Genomic DNA, 24904 nt, shown 5'->3' with positions numbered 1-24904 from the left:
TTATCCTCATATTAGCAGCTACTCCTCAGAATTTTTACAGATTTTCAGCTACTATAATTTTGGGGGTACAGCATGATGAAAAGAAGAGAAAAAAAAATTTTTTTATTTCTATCTAAAATTTTTTTTAAATAACATATCAAATCAGTCTGCATTCTTATCAGAAGTTCTTACTTTTTTTCATTCTCGCACCCAAGTGGGTGAACGGCATATCTTTGTTGCACTAATACAGTAATCAGGAGCATTTTTTTTCAATTACAACAGAAAAAATTCCCTTAAAGTTTAAGCTCTTAATTCTAACGAGAAGAGTTACCGCAAAATTTTTTTGTGATTTTTTCAAGAAATATTTTTGTTTATGTTATTTGACAATGTGTCTTTTTCAAAAATACATAATGCATTTAATTGATATCTGAGATCGGTATATCAATGCCACTAATCATATTATGTCTCAGTTTAACAGTTGATAAATATTATCAATAAATTAAATTTCTTTCAATATTTGCTTAAATAAGTTGGTCACCTTCAAGTTTATTATTTGTTTTAAGCAATAAATAATAAACAAAAGGTTGATAGTTTTGTGCATTATAATATTGAAATAATTATTTTTTTACAATTTTCTAACTATAATAAATTATTAATAAAATAGATCTCTTTTATAAATAAATATAATAACCTCAAAAAATCACAACAACAAAATTTGCGACACGTGGTTCCGTTGGAATTAAGAGCTTAAACTTTAAGGGAATTTTTTTCTGCCGGAATTGAAATCGTTTGTGAGGTAATCGTAATAAATTCAAAAAATCCTTTTAAGGAACACTTTACTGCACACTAATGCAAAGTTCCTGATTACTGTATTAGTGCAACAAAGATATACCGTTCACCCACTTAGGTGCGAGAATGAAAAAAAGTAAGAACTTCTGATAAGAATGCAGACTGATTTGATATATTATTTGAACAAAATTTTTGCTAAAAATAAAAAAAATAATTTTTTTCTTTTTTTTCATCATGCTGTACCCCCAAAATTATAGTAAATGAAAATCTGTAAAAATTCTGAGGGGTAGCTGCTAATATGAGAATAAAGTCTACAGAGTTTCAAATTTTTCGAACAATTACTTTAGCCGGAATAAAAACTTAATCGTTCAGTGCCAAAAACCCCGTGTTATTTAAATGGGAAACTTACATCACTGTGCGGCACGGGTAAAAATTGAGATAGCGACCTGAAACTTTGAGGATATTTTTTTTTTTATATTTCGAACCACAGAAGCCTCTGGGAGCATAAAAATTCGAAAATGTCCAAAATAAGGACCACCCTAATATATATACTAATAATTTAAATAAAGGTTCTCACGACCAATGTTCCCACGTCGATCAAAAGATATCATTCAATAAAAAATTTAATATTATTACAAGATAATAAAGATATATATGTTGGAAAGTAAATTTAAAATCTAAAATAGTTTATTTATACATAAACTATATAAAGTATTAATTAATACCACAGCACTTATATATAAATATTTTATTTATTTAAATTCAAATATTTTACAACCAAGTTTCAGATACAACTATAAATGCCAGATTATAATTTTTCTTGGAGAGTAAATTAATAAGTAATTAAAATTATTATTAGGAAACTTATATTTTATATCAAGTTTTTTTTGCTTAACTTCAGTTACAAAGTTAAAAAAAAATTAATGATTTAAAAGTGAATTTTCATAAAAATAGTATTTTAATAATATCAGTATAAATGACTAATTAATTTAAATAATGAATTTATGAAGTACAAATTTTAGTAACACCACAGATAGCAAAATGACGTCTTGATGAGTTCTGATTGAATTCATAATTATGATTTGGACGTCTCATTCAACATCTTAAAGAAGTTTTCAAGATGTCGAATAAGCCACCTAGCGAATTCAATACGACGTCTTTAAAAAGATTTCTTTTTTCTGACTTCACAAAAAAGGCTTCAGTATGAACTTACCATGACGTCTTAAGGAGATCCTAATTTTGAATTCATAAAGAAGTTAAAAAGAAGAATACATTTAGACGTCACAAAACTGACGTTTTATTGATGGAGTCTTCAAGAACTCTTAATGAAGAATTCTTATAAATGACACCTTTAAGAAGTCATTATAAGACTTCTTGAGGACGCTTTTAAAAGACGTCGTAAAGCAGTCATACTGACTTGAATGCTGTCTAAGACGTGTTTGAGCAAGATTCTGGAGTAAGTATCTTGAGCAAGGCCCCAAGCTGCTAGTATCTTTTTCTACGTATGTGTCTTTTGCAAGATCGTGTATCAAGAAACCTATGTCAAGATTTGTGTATGTCTTGCTCATGGTATCGTACGCAAAAATATTAAAAATATCTTGAACACGGTGCAATGAAAAAGTGTCTGACGCATTTCTTGCACCAGTAATTTACACTAGGTACTTACGCATGGCTTGCTCAAGATCTTCTCAAGGCCAAAGGTCAATTTTGAACTGAGCAGATCTTGATCAGCCCATGCGCAACTATTTTTAACTATAACCTTTCTCCAGAATTGAGTTATAATCTGGCACGAATTTCTTGTGTAAGGCTTGCAATTTAAATCTGGTCGCAAGACACACGTAGAAAAAGACACTAGTATCTATCGATCTTGAGAGCAGACTTGCTCAAGAATTTAAAAAGATTGTTATATGGGTAAGTATATTAAAAAAATGAAATTTAAATTATAAAATATCAAGTATCTTAAATACTTATTATTATTTTTTGTATGCAATAAAATATAAAAATGAAAGCCCGCCTGTTATAAATAGTAGATAAAATAATAAATCAAATAAAATTTATAAATTAAGTTAATTACTCGAGACGATTAGTCACTTGGCGTAAAAAAATATTTGTTTATTTATCGTTTAAATTATAATGTTAATATAACGCAGCAAATATAAATAAACATTAACGACTTGATACGATATGAATGGATCAGTCGTCTGCAGCGTGAACGATAAAATATATACATATATATGTGTTTATTTGTGTATTAGGTGTAAAGAAATTTTTTATCAGCACTCTTATCATTTATAATTTTTTATATCAACAAGGTTTCTCCTTCTTGATCAATACTAAATTATTTTGATTTATAATAAATTATTGTTTTGTTTCGTTTAGATTGTGAGACATTATTTTATCATTAATAATTATCTATCAAAAAAAAAAACTAATAAATTAGTATATTAGTTTTAAATATAGAATATAAATATTATCTTTAAAAACAGGAAGTTAGATTAAAGTTTTGAAGCGATAATGGTGTTAATCATAAGTTCATTAGTATTTGTGATACATGTTACATAAACAACATATATAAATTAAAAATAGAATTAAGTTGAAAGAAATGGTATCATAAATTAGCAGTTTTTGTTTATTATTTTACTGTGTCAAAGTATCACAAGCCACCATAAATATTAAATAAGTTATCTCATACTTCAGCGACAGCGAGGACTATGATATGTTTTGTGTCAGTCGTATTATATACACATTCTTACGAATGGTTACATCATACGAACAATGAAATCTCAATGAATTTGCCGTTAGTTTTTTTTATCATAATTTAAATACTTTTACAATTAATCATAACTCATATGGTATTTTTATTTGTATGTTAAAGATATCCTATCTCAGTTGTTACCAAACTGCGTATTAAATTTTGAGGAAAAAAAAATAATAATAAAACATAAACAAAAAAATTTTTATTATATTTAATTAACTAATTATTTTATTAATTGCAATGAAATTTTTTTGAAATTATAGTCAACAGGGGTTCGCACTTATCTCTGTTACACTAAGTCCACGAACGGTTGTTGCACTTGTGCAGTAAATGGAAACTTTGATCGAGTTTTTCTGTTAAACAGACGAATATTACACACAAAAAAAAAAATTCTCGACTGAAGGTGAATATTCTTAATTCAAGAAAATTTTTTTGGAGACCTAAATTTTCTCAGATAAAGTAGAAATCTTCTCCAACCAAGACGAATTCTCTTTGCTCAAGAAAATCCTGACTTGGTTCCCGAAAACGTTTGTCTTCAAAAATATTTTCTTGACTCAAGATATCTGTTTTTTCTGTGTATCGAATAATTGAAGCGCACTTCGCTAGATTAGACAGTAGTGCATCGATTTACAGTCGGTATTTTTTATTTAGAGATTTTGCTTGCGAAAAAAACTCGGCCAAAAATATTTGATATCCCCTGTTATTGCAATTTTTGTGTAATTGATTTCACCCCGTGGTTTTAAGTAAGGATTTCCTATTTTAAAGCTCATCCCGAGTCAATAAACAAATTTGGATTTAAGTCTCAAAATTCTCAATGAGGGTTGTGAGGATCAATTTATAATTTTAAGATTGTCAAAAAATATAGAAAGTTATTCTAGTTTAGTTCTCAAAGTATTAGTTACGACGAATTTTACCACTTTGAGAACTAAACTGGAATACGTAGTCTGGATTAGAGCCTCAAAATACTCAAAACATACAAGAATAATTTAATCCACATTTGAACCTCAAAAGTCTCATTCGACGTATTCTCTCCCCTCCCTTTTCTATCTAAAATTTTTCAAAGTCCGTACGATAACTGTTCATTCCTTGAGGATTTTGAGATCTTAACCCTCCGTCGGTCGCGAGGTCTCGCCACCCTTCGTTCGTCGCACCGCAACGTTCCGCCACCATGTATTTAATATTGCGGTGTTGCCAAGTATCATAACTATGATTTAAAAAAATTAAAACCACACAATCTTATACGACTAAATTTTTGAATAAAATAAAAATTTTGTATTAAAAAAAAATATTTAAAAAAGAGATGAATCAAATGAACTGGAAATGAGTCGCTGGTGGTAACTGGCAACACTGCGCAGAAAATCCGAACAAATTAAACTCCCGAGTTTACTCGCGTCAGCGGCGCATCGCCGCGTTTCTCAGGTTTTCTAACAAAAAAAATTATTTTTCTATTATTTAAAATATCGGAAAAATAATTATCATTCATTCAATCGATACTACAAAGTATAGTAGAAGAACTCATTAAATTTCAAAAGACTAGGAAATTTTTTTTTCTTTTTAAATAATCTTTTAATAAAAATTGCGGCACTGCGCTCATAGCGCGAGGGGCGAAGGGTTCATTATAATTAAAAATCGATAAATTATTTGCATTTAGACCTCATAGTTCTCATTGAGGATCTTGGGTACTAAAGTAGAGTTACATTCTGGGCGGCAAATAAAACATCAAAAGGATTAAGGCTTTTGAGAACTCAAATAGAATTTGTTCTTTAACTCAGAATTTCTCTTTTAAATTGTTTATTACAAGTGATTACAGAAAATTTTTAATTTAAATTTAGTTAATTATTTGACCGCGTGAGGACGTTAACTCTCGTTACGCAGAATATCGAATAAAATGATTCCGATCATCAGTAGGTAGTGGTGTTGTTTTATACCGACCGTACGTCAAAAACATTTCACTTGGTAATATATATAGATGGATTACATATATACTGTTTTATCAATCCGATTATGAAAATCAATTTTGAAAATTAATTTTAATTTATATTTCTTAAACGCTTCCATTATTACAATATCTTTTTAATTTATCTCGATAATCTATAAAAATATTTTTTCTTTATCATTAATTAGATTATCAAGTTAAATTTATCTTATAATTACAAAATACTGACATACTTTATTTATAATCATTTGATTGATAAATAAATGGTTCGAATTTTTTTTTGACAATTCATCACACTTTTTTTTTTAAAATATTGTGGGAATATTAAATATAAAAAATCTATACTAAAATCTATATCAATTGCACTTTAATTAATTTCATATACATAAAAATATCAATATAAATAAGATTTTATATAAATATAAAATCTTATTTATATTGATATTTTTATGTATATAAAATTAATTAAAGTGCAATTGATTTATTGGCACAATTTATGAATATTTTACATGAATGTGAATGTAGCAGACATCCGACAATTATTATAATTTTCAAAAAAATGAACAAAATGTACATCGAATAAAAATAAAAAAATTCACATTCACAGAATTTTAAAATCGGTATATGTATTTTTTAAAATTTTATCTTTTTAATTGTTTAGTTCGTTTATTTATAATTTCCTCATATCTGCTACATTTACACTCATATATTTTACATATATACATATTAGATTATCGAAATCGGATTTTTTTTCATTACTGTTATACTTAAATTGATAAAATGAAATTTTCACAGTTATAGTATATTTATAAATTTTTTATCTTCAAAAATACGGTTCATAAAATTTCATTTTTGAAATCAATTTCAATTTTTAAAATTGATTGATAATAAAAAAAAATATAAAATATTGAGTAAATTTAAAAAACTTAAAAATTGAACATCGAAAGTTGAGATAAAAGTAATGACAGATTAAAAAAACTAACGAAAATAAAAAACACAAAAGTAATTTTTAAATTCAACAATTTTAGAGAAATAAAAATAAATGTCGATAAAGCAGCAAATATTATTGCGGTAAAATCAGCAATGAAAAGTAGGCGGAGTTGGTTGTTATTCCCACTCTGTAATTTCTCCCACTTAACTTTAGATGGTGTCACGCCGCAGAGTTAAAGAGTGGGGGGTTGTTTAGCACGACGTTTGTTTAGTTGCCCGCTGACAGCGGTCGAAAGAGGGTATAGTGATTTTGTGCGGGTATTTTAAATTATCCGCGCAAAAAACCTCTGCAATTATAATAACAGTAATAAACAAACTAATAAATAACATCAATTCATTGTTGTGTTGAGCTAAATAATATTATCAATAATAATAATAAAAGTATAAATATTTTAAAAATAAGACAGTTGTCCCAGTGAATCTCGTTGTCGGCAGTGATTTGTTTTTGTAGCTCTTGTCCTCGCTTACATATTACATTGTCACTTCATACTGCATGTCGTTGTATATATATTTTTAAATTGTTTATTTATATATATATATTTTTTTGTTATTTATGATTATTTGCAACGTGTTTTGGTGAAAGAGCTTTTTAAATATATGTTTAAGTCGTTTTGGTACGCGTGTGTTTTTTGTATTGGTAGCAGTCTTTCAATAATTGTTAAAGACATTTATCACTATCATTGTCATCATTATCATCATCATCATCATCATAAACAATGTTGACGTTAGTTTGGTGATGGCAGACAGTCGAGGAGGATGTCACGCCGTAAACAGAGCAACCCAAAGCCGCTAAAACGTGAGTCCTTTCCCATGCAAACTTTTTTCTTCCTATATATTATTTATTTAAACTTTTACTCATATATTTTACTTGTTTTTACATATTTATTATCGTGCTTGGAGCTTTTAAATGGTGTCCGTTTAATTGTTTCGTCTATTCAGTATCTGTTAACGTTTAATTTAAAATTAATTTTAGACTCTATCATATCGTTAAATTTTAATTGTCAATAAATAAAATTAAATTTGAAATATTTTTATCAATTATATTTTTTGAAAAAGTGATAATAAGGTGTAGAGTTGTGAAAAAAATATTTACGCGCCTTTTTGATTCGACAATGACGTCATTTGATAATGGCGCGAAAATTTTTAAATTCAAATTGCAAAAATTTTTTTATTGTGTTTATTTATAAATTTTATATTTTTAATGCATGTAATGCATTAAGAAACATAAGTTTAATTGAATATTTAATTAAATTAGACTAATTAGGAGCAAAACGATAAAGAGTTTAAGTGACAGCTGCGATAATAATAAATAAAAAAATAATTGTCATATTAATTTAACGTTTCGATACACACGTGTCTCCTACTCTCTGTCGAGAAGACTTTCACGTGGTGACGTGTTACAGGTCTCTCTTTTATTTTTGTAATCAAATTTGTAAAACATTAAACAAGTAATAGCTTTTATTTATTTATTTAAACATAAATTTAAATTTTTTAAATTTGAAATTTCCTTGATTATGGATATCTACATATATCAAGATAATTATTTTGATACATAGTTGATATATGTTTAAAAAAATTTAAAATACAATCACCATGGGAAATTTGTATAGGTTAATTAATCGACAATGATCCCATTCACCATAGATATTGGCCTAACTTTCCGCAATAATTTTAGCTCGTTCATCGCTCTTGTGTTTTCTCGTCCGTGTACACGAACAAGCTAATTAGTTCCGCGTGTTACGAAGTTAATAACCCCCACGTTAATGTCGTCGCCACTGTTGCTACATACAAACTATAACTCTCACCCCTTGAACTCGATCATCCGGTGTCGATAGTGATTGTTATCTCTTAATAAATCATTTTAAATTTGATAATAACCCGTCTAATAAAAATAAATTACAAAATTATAATAGATAAAAAAAAAAAAAGAAATTGATAGAGTAACTCAATTGCATTGTACTCTTTATCATTAGTATTATTATCATTAGATTATAATCATCATTGATACATAAATGAGGTGGGAATAAAGAGTATCCCGTAGAGAAGTGATAATAATTTCCCGCTGTGTTGTAGGAGGTTAAATTAATAACCGATGATTTTGTAGAATGTCTTATTGAATCGTGTTCACAAGTTAAGTATAATATCTTCACACACCATCTCGTAGTTGTTTCCAAGAGCGATCTTTCAACCGGCAAACTGTCTACTACTTCTTAAAAGAAAACGAGATTTAAAAAAAAAATAAACGGAAGGGGGCGTATCTGTCGTTTTGCCTCGTCGTTGTTTGGACCCGACTATCGAGCTATCTAATCATCCCATTAAAAGCCTCGGCGTGCATAAAAATAAATAAAAAATAAAGTAAAAAATTTTATTTTTTATTTTTTACTCGAATTGAATCAACCGTCGATCGCGGTTTCCAATTGTGTGTGCGTTAGCCCGCCAAGAAATAAGAATATATATAAGTTAAACGACACGAGAAAGAAGAAACAAAAATATTTAAATCGCACCGGATCTCTTTTCTCGTCCACAGCTTCTCTCACGGTCGTCACTCGGGTGTCGGACGACAGTCTTCGTTTCTTACTTCTCTTTACTCCTTATTCATTCTTATTCTCTCTTCTCACTGCGTTTATATACAACGTATGTATATGTATATTTATATACCTTATATTCTCTTTCTTTCTTATTTTATTTTTTATTTAAACTCAGCAAGCAAAAGGGATTACAATAAAGGATCTTGCGAATAAACAGGCAAAGATCAGTACACGCGCGAGAGTAGAGTCGCAAATCCCGCGGTGTCTCGCTCTAAGGTTTTTATCAGTGTCGATCGGCGGAGGCGGTCTTCACTGGTTACTTTTACTCTTTACTTAGGATTGGTCACACAACCAATCTTACAAGTTAACAGTTCAGTAAACAAGTTCAAGTCAACTCAACAATTTAAACAATTAAAATAACTTAAGCTTTGAGTTTTAATCAAATCAATCAATTATACATACATATTAGGGTGAGCCAAAAAAAACATCCTATCGAATTTACGTCTTAAACAGGACCGATATATCGAGAAAAAAATTCTCCCATTGGGCAAAATTTTTAGCTCAAATTTAAAAGGTGTCGGTGATTTGAAATTTCCCATTTAAATAACATGCAAAAAAATTTTTTTTGATTAAAAATATTATGACTTTTGAACCGTGTGAGATAAAAATTTGGCTCTAGAATATTCTTGTAGGGCATTAAATTTGTTAAAAGAAAGTCCTGGGAGTCAAATTTTTAAACTTAATATTTCGTATACTCACAAGCTATCAAAGTCTAGAGTCAACACAATCATACAAATTTAAGCCTTTATTTGGATTTTCCAAATACTTTTCTTTTATTGTGATCGATAACAAAACATTATTTGTTACAACGTGGATATTGTTGATGATTTCATTGCACTATATGTACAACAAATTTTCTCGTAGTATTGATATTTTTAATAATAAAGCCTTAAATTTGTATGATTCTGTTTATTTTAGACTTTGATGGCCTGTTAGTTTACGAAATATCAAGTTTACAAATTCGACTCCCAGGACTTTCTTTTAACAAATTTAATGCCCTAGAAGAATATTCTACAGCCGAATTTTTATCTCATACGGTTCAAAAGTTATAATATTTTTAATCAAAAAAAGTTTTTTTGCATGTTATTTAAATGGGAAATTTCATATGGCTATTGACACCTTTTAAAATTGAGCTAAAAATTTTGCCCCATGGGAGAATTTTTTTCTCGATATATAGGTCCTTTGTAAGACATAAATTCGATAGGTTGGTTTTTTTGGCTCACCCTAATGTACATAACAATAAGTTTGGTGTGTAAATTAATTTAACGTCACCACATAAGTGCCAATTTTTTATATACAATTTTTTTCGATAGTTATTTTAGTCTTTGATGATTTATACGATAGATGTATTTATAAATTTGATATTTCCTTATTCAATAAAGAATAATGATCTAGTAAAGATTTATTGTATTGTATGATATCTAGTCTGATGTGTAGTAAAGTTAAGTCCGGAACGCGTTGCGCGAGAGTGTGTCGTAAATATACTAACGGTGGTAACACACGAAGGCGGAGAAACACGTTGAGATTGAGGCGGCAGCAGTAACAGCAGCAGTTACAGCTAAAGCAACACCACTTGGAAGCGGTGTATGGGATGAGATATACAATATATGTATATGTATAGGGAAGTTTATATAAGTGAGAGAGAAGTTAAATCCATAAGAGACAAGTCCGCGATATCGTAGTAGTTGTCGCGGGTTGCGTCGTAGTTATAGTCATCGTCGTCGTGGTGGTTGCTGTTGTAACAGCGGTACCTCGGGGAAGGAGACGAAGGGCGAGCCTACAAATTGCTACACCGCATTGTGGTGTCACTCCAGCCTCCCGCGACACGGCCCTGGCATGGCTGGAATGGTGTTCGTAACTCGTTTATTTTCTCTTTTTAAATTTCCTCTCTCTCTTTCTCTTTCTCTTGTTAAATTATCTTTCGCCTTAACCTTTACTTTTATATATATACATATATATGATACTTTATAAACATCTTATTGTTTTCATTTCCTCATCTGTCACGTACAAATCAAAATACGTCATACATATTTAATTATTTACAGTTTTAATTATCGTACGGTGGGTTTACCCTTGCGATTAATTCGTGATCATTTTATTTACTCTTTATATTTTAAATTGATTAGCACTTTAATCATTCTGGGAATTAAGAAAACAAAGAAAAATATTTATTGACATTAGTATATAAATATACACTGTTATATTTATTTTTTAATTGCTGGTAAACTCAATTATTTAATCTTTTACACGTTTAATTTGATAACTTGTTAATGGCTTGTTGATTTCTAAACACCAAGTCAAAACATTTATACAATAATCACACATACATATATATATGTATGAATAATATCATTACAACGTTGCGGTATTATAATGCACGTGATGTATAAATGCACTTTTGATTGGATTATTAAAAAAAAAAAAATGATAATAATAATAATAATAAAGTAGGTAAATGGGTGGGAGGTAAAAATGGGGCTGAGGGATATTTCGCGAGAGAGTGCGGTACGTGACGTTACGACGGGTTAAAATCTCTCGTATCGCCCGGCTATCGAGCTCATTACGCTAATATTCACTCGAAATGCCGGCCGATAGGGTATCTCGATCGTGCTCTGCGCTCCGTAAAGGCCTTTTCGCGATTCGCTCGCGACCCGGCTCTCTCTTTCTCTCTCTCTATTTTTCTCTCTTTGTGTATATTAGTGCACGCTCAACTCACCACTATACTGTTGTCTCGGTACGGGGCTTGAGTGTATTGTTGGATGCCAATGCCAGCTGTTTTGTCGATTTACAACACCCAAATTATCGTCATTAATATATTTATATAAAACGTGATATATTATACACAAGCTGTTATAAATTTAAAATCAACGAGAAATCAATTTGTTACTTTTTTTTTTTATTTCATTGTTGTTCTCTTTTATTAATTTCTATTTATTAAATCGATTGATTGTAATGGAGGAAATAACGTTGATAAATTTTATTGTTTTTTTTTTTTTTTAGATTTTATTACTTTTTCTTTTTAACTCAAGTGGTAAATGCTGAAGGGTTATTGTCCTTATTAACGTGTTAGTTGCGTCCCGCGACCGTTTTAGGGTTCTGATACTCGGAACTGATTAGAGAAGAGGATGCGAATGAGATGAGAGAAAAGCTCTGCAAAAACAGGCGGAGAATCGAGTAGTCTAGTCTACTATACGTTTTCTCAAGTCTTTTAAGATATAAGTCTTTCTTTATCCTCATCTTTCTCTTTCTTGTTATTTTTCTCTATAGACATATATATGCCCAGTCTATAGTTTTAGTACAGAGTACATACACTAGTTACATTGCATTGCGTATTCCCATCGTTCAATACATCCTGCACCCGCCAGCGATTATCTACGCACGTGTGGCTGTACTTCAACTATCGTATATATTGTAAAAATACATGATGTATTTTAAATATTGGCTCAATACTTTGACAATTAATTTTATTTATTTATTTTATTATAAACTATATCAAATATCTCGTATTTAAAGTTTATCTTAATTTTTTTTTGTCGCTGTTGTTTATTTAATTTTATTTTTTTTAATTTTTTTTTGTTAAAACTGTGGGAGATACATAGAGACGTAAAACACGCGGTCGTTGGTAGAGATAACTCACGGTATGCGAGAGAGCATCCAAATATATCGCTCATTAGCGTTAACTGATCGGAACACACTACACTGCTGGTCTCTCTACTCGTCTGGCTTGGACAGAGATGAAAAGGAGAAAAGAGAAAGAGTGAGTAAGATATTGAGCGAGGGAGTATGAAAAAGCTACATGCTATGCATTTATATACATATATATATGTAATGTACCAACAAGAACAACAACAAAAAATATAAACAAAAATAAATTATTGAGAGTTACAATGAAAACCCAATGACCGAGTTCGGATATTTGATAAAGAGCACACGGAAAAAAATGGGCTCAAGAAATTCACGGATTTTTATCATGTTGAGTAAATTTGAAACAGGAAGTTGAGCCGTCAAAAAATTATTATGCTGCACTACAAAAAATATTATACACTTAAGACGCGTTTTAATTTCTCTCTATTCGCACAAGTGGATGAACGGTATTACCTTTGTTGCACGGTACAGTAAATGGAACTTTGTCGAAGTATTTCCCGTAAACAAATGGCAGTTATCAAAAAATTGAAGTGCACTTCGCTAGTTCATAGGGTAAAGCATTGGGTCTGTGTCTTTATTTTAAGCTTAGGGCTTTTATTTTAGAGAAAAGCTTAGGCAAAATTATCTGATAACCGTTCTTAAAACTTATTGATAAATTGTAATAAAAATTACTTGTCTACACGCAGATAAATTTTTAGTAAAAATTATCCAAAAAGTATGATACTGTAAGGACATGTGGTGAATATATAAATTTTTCTTATGCACATTGTAAAATATACTACTCGATAACATGTACACGGAGAAATTCTGCTCGTTAAAAATGCTACGGGTTCATAGCGATGCCGGACCATGTTAGCCACCTGTCGGAAATTGAAACAAACACATGCAAAAATTACTATGACCACAGAAAAACTTACAAGGATTATATCTCTAATTACTAGAACCATTGAAAATTTTACTATGGCCATAGTAATATTTGCATGTGTTTATTTTAATTTCCGACAGGTGGCCAACATGGTCCGGCATCGCTATGGCACCATAGCATTTCAAACAAGATTAACTTCTCCGTGTAAATGAAGTGCAAGTTCTACTAACAGCACAGTAAAAATTTAGTTACTGTAGATGTCTTTATAGTACTATGGGTAATTTTTACTCAAAAATTATCTGCATGTAAATGAAGAATCACACGGAGAGAAAAGAACAGTTCTAATTTCTATGTAGAATGGTAAGCATTACTATATTACACAGTAACGAGGATTTTTTAACGTCTAGAGTCACGGGACAGAGTAATCCCCCCCATTCTACGTGGTAACGTTGGTTATGCTAGCATAGGAATTATTAACATTCTACATTGACGGGAGAATATGTAAATGGACATGATTACAATGTTCCCTAGCAACATTTACGATGTTTTATTTATTTTATATTTAGCAAACAAGGTTATGACAAAATAAATAACTCAAGTTACTTTAAATATATGTAGAAATTGAATTAATTAAAATATTGCTCATAATGAACTATTATTTTTTGATAAAAGATAAAGAATAATTTTAAAAATTAGAATATTTAGTAATAAACAATTTATTTACTTCGTTTGTTTACTTCGTTGTTTCATATATATATATTAAACTGTAATGACAGCTATTCAAGCATGCGACTGAGTAGCATTCTACATAGCCCTGATTCCCATGCTAGATAGCAATTTTTACCATTTTACTTGTTTCAATGTAACATACACTCAGAAAATTAAGTAATTGTTTTTATTATGCTAAATGTTAAATTCCAATGATCTAGAATGATTGGAACGTTTTTCAATCCAAAAATAGTTAGTGTTATAATTTTTTTTAATAGAATTAATAATTATTGGATGATAACTTCTGCAATAAATTTCGTAACAGTTACTATCAAGATGGTGACAGTTACCATCAGGATGATAATATTTCTGCAATAAATTTCGTAATAGTTACTGTCAGGATGGTAACAATTATAATTTCTGATGGTAACTGTTACCATCTGGATTATAAATATAACTATTTAGAAAAATAATAATAATTAACTCTAGTTAACATACAAGATTGTAACAATTATTATAAATATGGTGAATATTACAATCTAGATGATTTATACAATCATCTAGATAATATTCACTACTATCGGATTGATGGTCAAAAATTTTACCATAACTGGATAGTAATTCCTATTATTTAATTTTCTGAGTGTAGTAATCATTACCAGAAAAATGCTAATGAATCCTATTGTACATAGCATTGTTTACCATTTTACAATAAATTAGTCTAGTTACTACGTAGAATAGTAATCATTACTATTCTTTTCTCTCCGTGTATATAGAGAATAAAAAATTTTTAAAGGCTAACAATAATAATTAGTGCAGCCTAATAATTTTTTGACAACTCAAAATCCTGTTTCAAATTTGGTCAACAGTATAATAAAAATTCATACATTTTTAGTCTCCATTTCTCTCTGTGCATCATCAAAAATATCATCACACATCACGATTAATGTAACGAATTTTTTTGTTAGTACTTTGATTGTGAGTATGTATGTATGTATGTATGTGAAAATTGAGGATATATAGATGGTAAGATGATACTTAGTGAGTATGTTTGAAGACTGTGTTTACATCAAAGTTGCCTTATGTTTGCCGTGAGCAAATAGTACCTCTTCCTCAGGCAATTAGGCTCGCTTCAATGCCGATACAACACCGGGAGTCGCGCGTGCCGATGTTTGTCGAGCCAAACAAGATATTGTTTCTTTATCTTAATATTATTTTTATTATTATTCTTTATTTATTTTGTACTTAATAAATTTACACGTCAAATATAATCGGGATTACAGGTTTGATTCAAAAATATTAATAAATATAATAAAATAAAATTGAAAAAACGAGTATGGGGATGTGTATATATGGTTTACAATTTATGTAAAAAAAGATGAAGGCAAAAAATTGTGAAAATAAATGGAAATCAAAGTGAGGAGAGAATAAGAAAAAAATATACATATATATTTTTTTATTTGATTCTGATATTTTTTTGTATGGTTTCCTTTGGTGGTTTAAAGCTTACTGTTGGGTTCGCGTTCGTATCGCAAGAATAATCGTCTGACGTTTTACGTTTTACGTTGGCCTTATAGGTGGACACGCAGACTCTGCCGCTCGATTTCCGTGTAGGTACAGAGCAAAACGTCGGTAGATGCATAGATAGCAATGAATGAGGTGATGATACTACGACATTAACCACAAAATAAAAAACAATAAATAAAATAAATATAAAAATAATTTTATATTTATTTTATTTATTTATTTTTTAATGTAACGTGTATCCGCTTAGGGGAATTTGGAAAAGTTTTTCCCGGAAGATATGTGAGGTTGAGAAATAAAATTCTGATATGTGATCATGAGATGAACGTTCATATATGAAGATGAAGAAGGAGAAAAATAATGTGGATGAGGAGGAGGTAAAAAAAAGGATACTGTGCGTTTATCTACATTGGAGTAGGGTACGATTCAAGAAGAATGCTCACAATGCTGTAATTTCCAGTGTTTGATCTTCCCATCTCTATGAGGGTCTGTGTGCGGTATTACCAGGGACGAAACGAACAGAAGACATATATATATATTTATATATATACTTATACAACCACATACTCCAAAGGTAAAGAGTATATACATATGTGTGTACGGAGAGGAAGAGAGAAAAAGAGAAATGTCGGGGGGAAACGCCGGTTTTATTTTACCCGCATTATTATTCCGTTGGAGATTGCGCGGCGATCCGTCGTTTCGCCGAAGCCACGTTCTTCTTATTTATGGATGGATTCCCTTTTAACTTTTGGACTCTTTCCGTCTTATTCTTTTCGTTACTTATTCTCTCATTTTTTATATTTTTTATTATCAAAACTCTTTTGTGCCATTCACTTATGTATATCACATTGTAGTTACTGATGTACATACTTGATATGTATTTGCTTTCAAAAATTAAATTATTTATTTTCTCGATGTCCATAACATTCATCGTTTAAATTTTTCATTAAATGAACACACTTATTGATAAAGGAAAAAAAAGCCGATTAAATAAGACCGCGACTGTTTTTCCAATTGTTTGAATTAATTCAACAATAATAAGAGCCGAGTTTGAGATTGCATTGTTGTCTTGTCCGAGAGATCACCACGAGGGTATCGGCCTTCGTGAGATATAATATGTATAAGCAAAAAAAAATTAATAATAATAATAATAAAGATAATAACAATGATGAGGATGATGATGATGATGATGATGATGATGATGTAGTGGTACAGAGGAGAAAGCGAAAGGAGAGATCGATTGTGGATTTAAATTTCTTTTTATGTATACACATATAAATTTTTAAAAAATTTTTAACTCAATGTTGATAAGGAAAAACAACTTCAATCGGCACTTTATCGTCGCCTTTCTTTCTTGATTTCTTTTTATTTTATTTATTTATTTTTTATTTATTCTCGGAGCAGACTGAAAAAACATCAATTAATACTGATTCTTTGAGAAAAACATTTTATCAGTATTTATATATATGATTATATATTTCTTCTTTTTATTATCTTTAAATTTTTATCTTATACTTATATACATACATATATACGTGTATCCGTCGTAAATTGTGGATAATTTTATTTTTATTTTTATTTATGTGTATATATATATATTCATTTAACAGTATATTTTTATATATTTTATGAGCACTTTTATATAGAGTTTGCATTATATTTGAGATTATTTTTTATTAATTATTTTGTTTTTCTTCTTCTACATTAGTTCCAAGAATAAAATAGATAACGACGGAAATAATTGAAATTTAAGATTGTCTTTTATTTATCGTTTTTTAATTGACTAAAAAATTTTGATTATAATCTCAACATACTCAAAGTATAATCAGAGTAGATTAATTTTTTAATAGGCTTAGATAGAGGTATATTTTTGTCAGTAAGAAAGCGTTTATATAATACATGACTTACAATCTCATTTTTTTTTTTTTATTTTTTTTAACAAATTTAATCATATCAAAAAATTGGCTGTCCAATTTGGAAATCAAATAACTGTCAAATTTTGACATCCATTTTTTTTTATTTAAATATTTTTTGTTAAAATGTCTTTTAATTAACAAAATAAATTATTTTTAATCCATCTAGGGTAGAAGTACCATTTGTGGCCACTGTTCCATTTTTGGACGTTTAATACTTTATTTTAATTAATGAAGAAGTAAAATAAAATTTCCATTGTAACAGTGGAATAAAAGTATCTTGTTACATAATACTGAAATTAGCCGACATCTAATAATTTTTTGATTTTTTTAAAAACGATAAATTAAAAAAAAAAGTATTTTGAAAAATTGCACCTATAGTTTTTTTAATTTTCTACATGTGCATATTTTTAGTTTTTTTTTTTTAATTAAATTATTGATGAAAAAATTTGAAAATTTTTAATTGTCTGCTAACTTCAAGATCATTCTTTTTACATGAGTGTGAATGTAGCAGACAGACAAATTATAAATTATTAATAAATAGAGTAAATAATTAATGAAATAAAATTTTTGAAAAATGCGCGTTTAAAAAATTAAAAAATTAATAAGTGCATTTTTTATAAATATTATTTTTTCAATTATTTACTTATAATTTTAAATTTGTCTGGTGTCTGCTACATTCACACTCATTCTTTTTACACATTTTCAAAATTAATTGTCATTTCGTCTTTTACCAATTATTTTATTTAAATTTTTAAAGTGTCCAAAACTGACCCTAAAGTGGCCAAAAACCCTTTCTTAATTTTTGTTTATAAGATTATTTAAAAATCGTCTTTTTACGGGCTTTGAATTTGAGCGGTAAATTTTTCTATTTAAAATTTATTTTAAAAAGTAAAAAAATGTGTTAATTTTTTTATTTTGAATCCGCACATAATAAGGAAACTTATACTGTAGCTAATATCAGAAATTCAACTCGGAATATAATATAATGAATGAACGGGCTCGTGGCCCTCGTTGTCGCGCCACCACTGCCCCGTCTCGATTCACCTTATAGTCGGGCTCCGGTTTCAACAGGTGGGCGTGCGAACGCCGCGTAACTGCCGGCGTGTGTGTCGGCTCTCTGATGATCGCCCACGTCGCCCCTTTTTTTTCATTTTTTTTATTTCACTCCCTCGACAATCGATTGTGACACATACACACATCTTCTCATACTCCGATACTCACATATCACATCATTCAATATTTTTGTCGACACTCCCCCCATCCTCTCACGCGATAAATTTCACCCGATAAATTCATCTAAATATTGATGTATGGTATTATTGGAAACATATTTCATTAACGCAATATTATTTATTATTATTATTATGATATAAAAAATATTTAACAGCAATAATGATAAAACTTTATAAATATTAAATCAGCATTCATTTGTATATCTCAATACTATGGCTTATTTACGGCTATGGAATTATATGGTTGTAATGTAGTTTGTATAGATATATAGTGTAGGCTTACGATCGATTTCCAATCGACTCTATGTACGTGCACACACTTGTGTGTTCGAGTGGTGGCTTACCTACTATACCCGTCCGCCCACGAGCACCAGCAACCGCGGCAGCAGCTTCAGCAGCAGCAGAAAACGACTTATCGCGAACTAAGAGAAAGAGAAAAATAATAATAATCGAATGAGAGAGAATGAGAGTGAGAAATGAATCTATTCGTTATAAATGCTATTTATCCATTCCTCTCACTGTCCTATTATAATATCCTTTATCTTCTTGCCTTTGTTAAATTTTCTCTCTTATATATCCTATATAATAATAATATTGTTCTCTTTTCAATAATATTCCTCTGTCTCTTTTACTGAGATAAATACTCATTGATATGAGTCTAATGTAAATCAAAAGCTGATCTCACTATTGAGTTTACGTCTTTTATTTATATCATTTTTTTTTTAATAATAAAAATAAATTATTTTTACACGGAAAAAAACAGAATATTAAACATTAATAAATAATAGTAAAAAGTGGAATCTGTTATCAATAATTAGTACTATTATGTGCTTAATGCAAAGTAGTTTACTAATTTTTGTAGATTCCTAAAAACTACTATCAATTATTTCAAAAAGTAAGTAAATATTATTACTTTTAGGTATATAAATACGTGACTTATTAGTGAAAATTAATTAATTTATGGCATACATCTATTAAAAAGTAATGATTGGTCAAATTAAGAATTGCTATCTTAGATACTGATTTTTCCAGCCGAAAAATTGCAAAAGTTACTAACCTTTATTTTATAAATTCGATATCACTGATCAATTATTAGCTTAAAATATCATTTATTCATCATTATAAATTAATTTACAATATACATAAATCTAATAAGCGGTAAATAATAAAATGAAAAATTGGTATACTAGATACTGATTTTTTGCTCATAAAAATACCGAAAACTTTTAACTCTTATTTTATGAATTCTATCCCATTGACTAATAATTAATATAAAATGTTATTTATTCGTTATTATAAATTAATTTATTATATACATGAATCTAATAAGTGGTAAATTTTTAAAATTTTTCTATGTTTATTTGAATAATAATAAATAACTGTAGATACCAATTTATCGATTCTTTTTCATATTAATTTAATTATACGAAATTACAAATTTTACTCTCCTATGTGTATCAAATTTGAATATAAATAATAGCCATTTTGTAATATATAATGATCCTGGTTTGATATTAGTTTACAAATATACTAATTTTAAGTCAAAAGTAAGCTACAAACTATTAAAATTTTGAGCATCATTTTTTTCCGTGTATTGATAATTTTTCAAATATCATTCAACTTTTTTTTTTTTTTATAAACAAAAAATTTAAGTTAATGTTATCGACATTAACTGTACAATACGGGCATGATTGTCGGAAAAAAATATAATTATCAATCGTTTTATAATTTAACAACAAAAAGCAAAAGTTTGTAATTAAAAGACGTAATTTATTTTTTTATTGAGAGGCATTGGAATGATTTTTTTTATATTCAATGGATGATTATTTGAAATAATAGTAATTTTTATAAAGCTGAGTAGTATTAGAGGGAGAGAGAGAGGGAGAGAAAAAAATGTGTAGAGCAGTCGGGGGCGACTTGTCGGTCGCTGGTTAGACGTGTGTGGCTTATCAGAACGCGGTTGGTATCACATACGGGTCGCTAATGTCTCCTTATCGAGAGCACCTCTACCCACCTATATCCTCCTCTCCCCCACTTCTCAAATGCCCACGGATCCTTGTCGGACTTTCAGCAGCTACTACCAGCAGAGCCAAACGTTTCTTTGGTAACCGCGTACACTCAACATAATTCACGATTAAATAGATTACAACAATTATTATTATTATTTAATGCATATCTTTTGACTTTTTTTTTATTTTTATTGCAGTAAAAAAATATTTATCAATAACATACTTCAGTATTAAACAAATATTTCATGATACTGAAGTTAGCCAACGTCTAATAACTTTTGGATTTTTTTTTAAAATGATAAATAAAAAAATATTTTAAAAAATTGCACTTGTAGTTTTTTAAATTTTCTACATGTGTATATATTTTTTTTTTTTTTTCTTGTAAACGATTCAGTGAAAAAAAGATTTGAAAATTTTTAATTGTCTGCTAACTTCAGTCATTATATTTTTATACTGAAGTCAGCCAACGTCTAATAACTTTTGGATTTTTTTTTCAAAATGATAAAAAAAAAAAAATATTTTAAAAAATTGCACTTGCAGTTTTTTAAATTTTCCACATGTGCACATTTTTGGTTTCTTTTTTTCTTGTAAACTATTCGGTGAAGAAAAAATTTGAAAATTTTTAATTGTCTGCGAACTTCAGAGTCATTATATTTTAAGCTGAGAAAAAAAATGTTTTTATTAATAAAAAAGGCTATCAAGAATTGTATAATAGCTTCACCATGAATATATATATAAGGATAACGAATGATGTCGGGAGTAGTGGAAGCAAGTGTGAATAGCGTAGTTGCGGGGGTGTCTCGCCAACGCATATATACACAAGAGAATAACAGAAGAGAGCATAGTGAATACGAGAGCAAGCAGCCGTAGTCTCTTTAACGTTGGTTAGGATATATAATACTGAGAAGAGGGTTTAAGTAATATAAATTTGTGTTAAGAGACGCTCGACTAAACGGATGACCGGCTGTATCTCATTGTTTTCATTTCCTTCGGCACGCCGCGTTACTGTAAGACGCGGAAATGAAGTGCGCGGTGATCTAGAGACGAATGTATAAATGTATGTATACATGTATATTAATGGGTGTTTATACACATATATATGTATATATATAAAAGCACCCTCTTTACAATTCTCTCCTTTAAAACCACTGAATCCTCTTATACTCCGGTCTAACTTCATCCCTACTCGTGTCCTGCATGACAACGAGAATGAAATCCTACCTCGCTATACTGTTTTCTCATTCTGTGCGGTCTAACCATCCCTACTTGTGCTATACTGAATTAAATCCATGGGTCTGGTTGGAAATACCCATATGAATTGTCAGGAATTGATTATAAAACACTCGCGAGTATTTTTTATACTTTTTAACTCTAAAGAAATTGAGAAAAATAAAAAATTTGGAGACTGAAATGAATAAAAATATTAAAGGTGAGATTGAGGGTGATTTTTACTCTCATTTTCGTCATGCGGAAATTATAAAATCATAGACACTGAGCACGTACATCGAGTCTTGACGTACAAATGACTTTTCACTCTCCTTTCATCCCTTTTGGCAATATATATAATATATATGTATACATACTAAGCGAAAAGGAATGAAAGTTATGGTATATATTTTGACATTATGATCGATCATTATAACTGTAGATTATATTTATATATATTTATTATACATAAATAGCTTTATCTATTTTATTAATCTCAAGTTTGTTATCATAAATAATTTATTATTTTTTTAAGTGCCACTTAATATTCAATCACTTGAGATTTTTAATCGTTTAACTTTTTAAATCTTCTTATTTTTTAATTTTGTATTTTTCGGAATTTAAATTCTTAATTACGAAATTAAATTATGAATTAAATTAAAAAGAAAAAAAATAAAAGTATTGTTTATATTTTATTCCATTATATCATACATTTTTCAATGTATGACAGAAGTTATCTTGAATATTCTAACTTGAAACAAAAACGTGCATGTGATTACAAGTGTCTATTAAAAAAGTTGAGAGCTTATACTGACCAGTATTTATAATGAAATATACATGATAAGTATATATGTATATATAGACATGAATGGAAAAATATAAAGTATGGTTTTACAGTTTGATACATTGTAATTCACGTCAAGTTTGAGATGTAGAGTCATCACAGAGTCACATTATTCCATGTACCTGTACACACATTTTAATCTCACGTTCGACGTATACAATTTATTGACATCGACACTTGACTTGGAACATAACAAAAAATATAACGTCCTTTATTTATTTTATTTAACTTCATTTCTTTTGTAATTCCAACTTTGACACCTTTATATATATGTTTTATATAAAGATACAATGAACTTCGATCATGCGAGTGCGTAGTTCTTGGCGCGAAGGACACGTCTAGATAACCATCGCTTGGATAATTGAATGAGTCGATTCAGCCTAAGGCCAAATTATAATATTCGCCACCTGTCTATTCATCTTTAAATAAGTGCTTATTTTTTTTTTTAATTTACTTCACATTTATTTATAAATATTTACACGGAAAAAAATGCAGGTCAAAATTAAATAATAATTACAACCATAATTGGAAATTTGCTATCTCAAATAAAAAATCACAATCCATAAAAAATTACGATGATTAGTAGAAAATTAATTTTTTATCTCAATTATAATTATCTAGATTGTAATCTTCACTTATCATAATAATTACAATCCTAAGTAGAGATAATTACTTAAAAAATTCAAAAATTGCTAACAACTTTAATAATTTTTATTCTATTTAAAACTAAAACGCTTTTGTCACACTAAATAAAAAGTACAATTATGTCAACAAAAATATTATATTAAATCCTATAATAATTATCATTGCATATTAAAAAATTTTATCTAAAATTAGAAATTATAATGTACATCAAAAATATGATCCAGAAGTTAGCAGACAATCAACAATTTTTGCATTTTTTTTCAACGATTTAATTAAAAAAAAAAAAAAAAAAACTAAAATATGCACATGTAGAAAATTTTAAAAACTCTAAGTGCAATTTTTTCAAATAATTTTTTTTATAGTTTATCATTTCTAAAAAAATTCCAAAAATTATTTTACGTCGGTTAACTTCAGTATCATATTAAAAATTACTATCATTTGTAGAAAATTCAAGTAAACTATGAAAATTACATTAAAGCTTCGTTAAATTTTCGCTTGGAAAAAATCAATATTTACTTATTCATATAAAAAATAGTTCAATCTTACAAAAAGTAGAAATTGTTATTAGAATTATTAAAAGTTAGTACATTAGTCGCAATTTTTGTTTTGTAGTTGATAAAAATTACATTTCCAATGTAATTCTACGTATAGTGTAAGTACAATAGTAAAAATTATTGGTACATTATAATTTTTATTTCGACACTAGTAAATTTTATCTTGAATGCAGTAATTTTTATAATCAACAGAAATTATTATTCTAAATAATATGTTGTAATTTTTACTTTGAGTTTTGTAAAAGAATTAATTTTTTTTTAACGTTTCAAAAATACTTCTCAGGTTGTAATTTTTTTTTCAAATTTAGTACAAATTCTTCAATTTTTTTCTCCGTGTATCTTCAAGACGAATTATGATTAATAAATGTAAGAAAAATGTCGGAAAAAAAAAATTTAATTGTGTAAAAGTTGTTAGGTAGGACTCCGTGGCCTGTAGCCCGGAAGCGTTGCTCACCCACGAAGCTCATAACTCTTCTCCGACACTTGTTAATTGAGAAATTAATCCTCGATAATTATTGTCTCGGTATGCCGTTGGTTGCGGGTGCTATGCAAGCCGGTTCTTAGGTCGAGTCACTATCACTTGCTCTTTTCTTTCTCTTTACACTTGACTAACATATAGGTATTAAAACGACTGATAAAATACAAATCATACACCATTATTTATTTAAATTAATTACATGTTAATATTGATTATCAATAATTAAAATTTTTATTATTTA

The 24904-nt window shown here is 28.7% G+C and overlaps 1 protein-coding gene across 1 annotated transcript in view; it reads left to right on the top strand.

Annotated features, from left to right (window-relative positions):
* Positions 1-6657: 6657 nt before the first annotated feature.
* Positions 6658-24904, top strand: part of LOC130669361 (zinc finger protein ush) — a 105936-nt gene continuing 87689 nt past the window's right edge. Inside the window, exon 1 of the mRNA XM_057472201.1 lies at positions 6658-7245. Within this exon, the coding sequence (XP_057328184.1) occupies positions 7206-7245 (40 nt within the window). The 5' untranslated portion in view covers positions 6658-7205. The remainder of the gene's footprint in view (positions 7246-24904) is intronic.

Source organism: Microplitis mediator, chromosome 6 (genome assembly GCF_029852145.1).
Source record: "Microplitis mediator isolate UGA2020A chromosome 6, iyMicMedi2.1, whole genome shotgun sequence".
NCBI lineage: Eukaryota > Metazoa > Arthropoda > Insecta > Hymenoptera > Braconidae > Microplitis > Microplitis mediator.
This window is presented reverse-complemented; position numbering and strand designations above follow the sequence as displayed.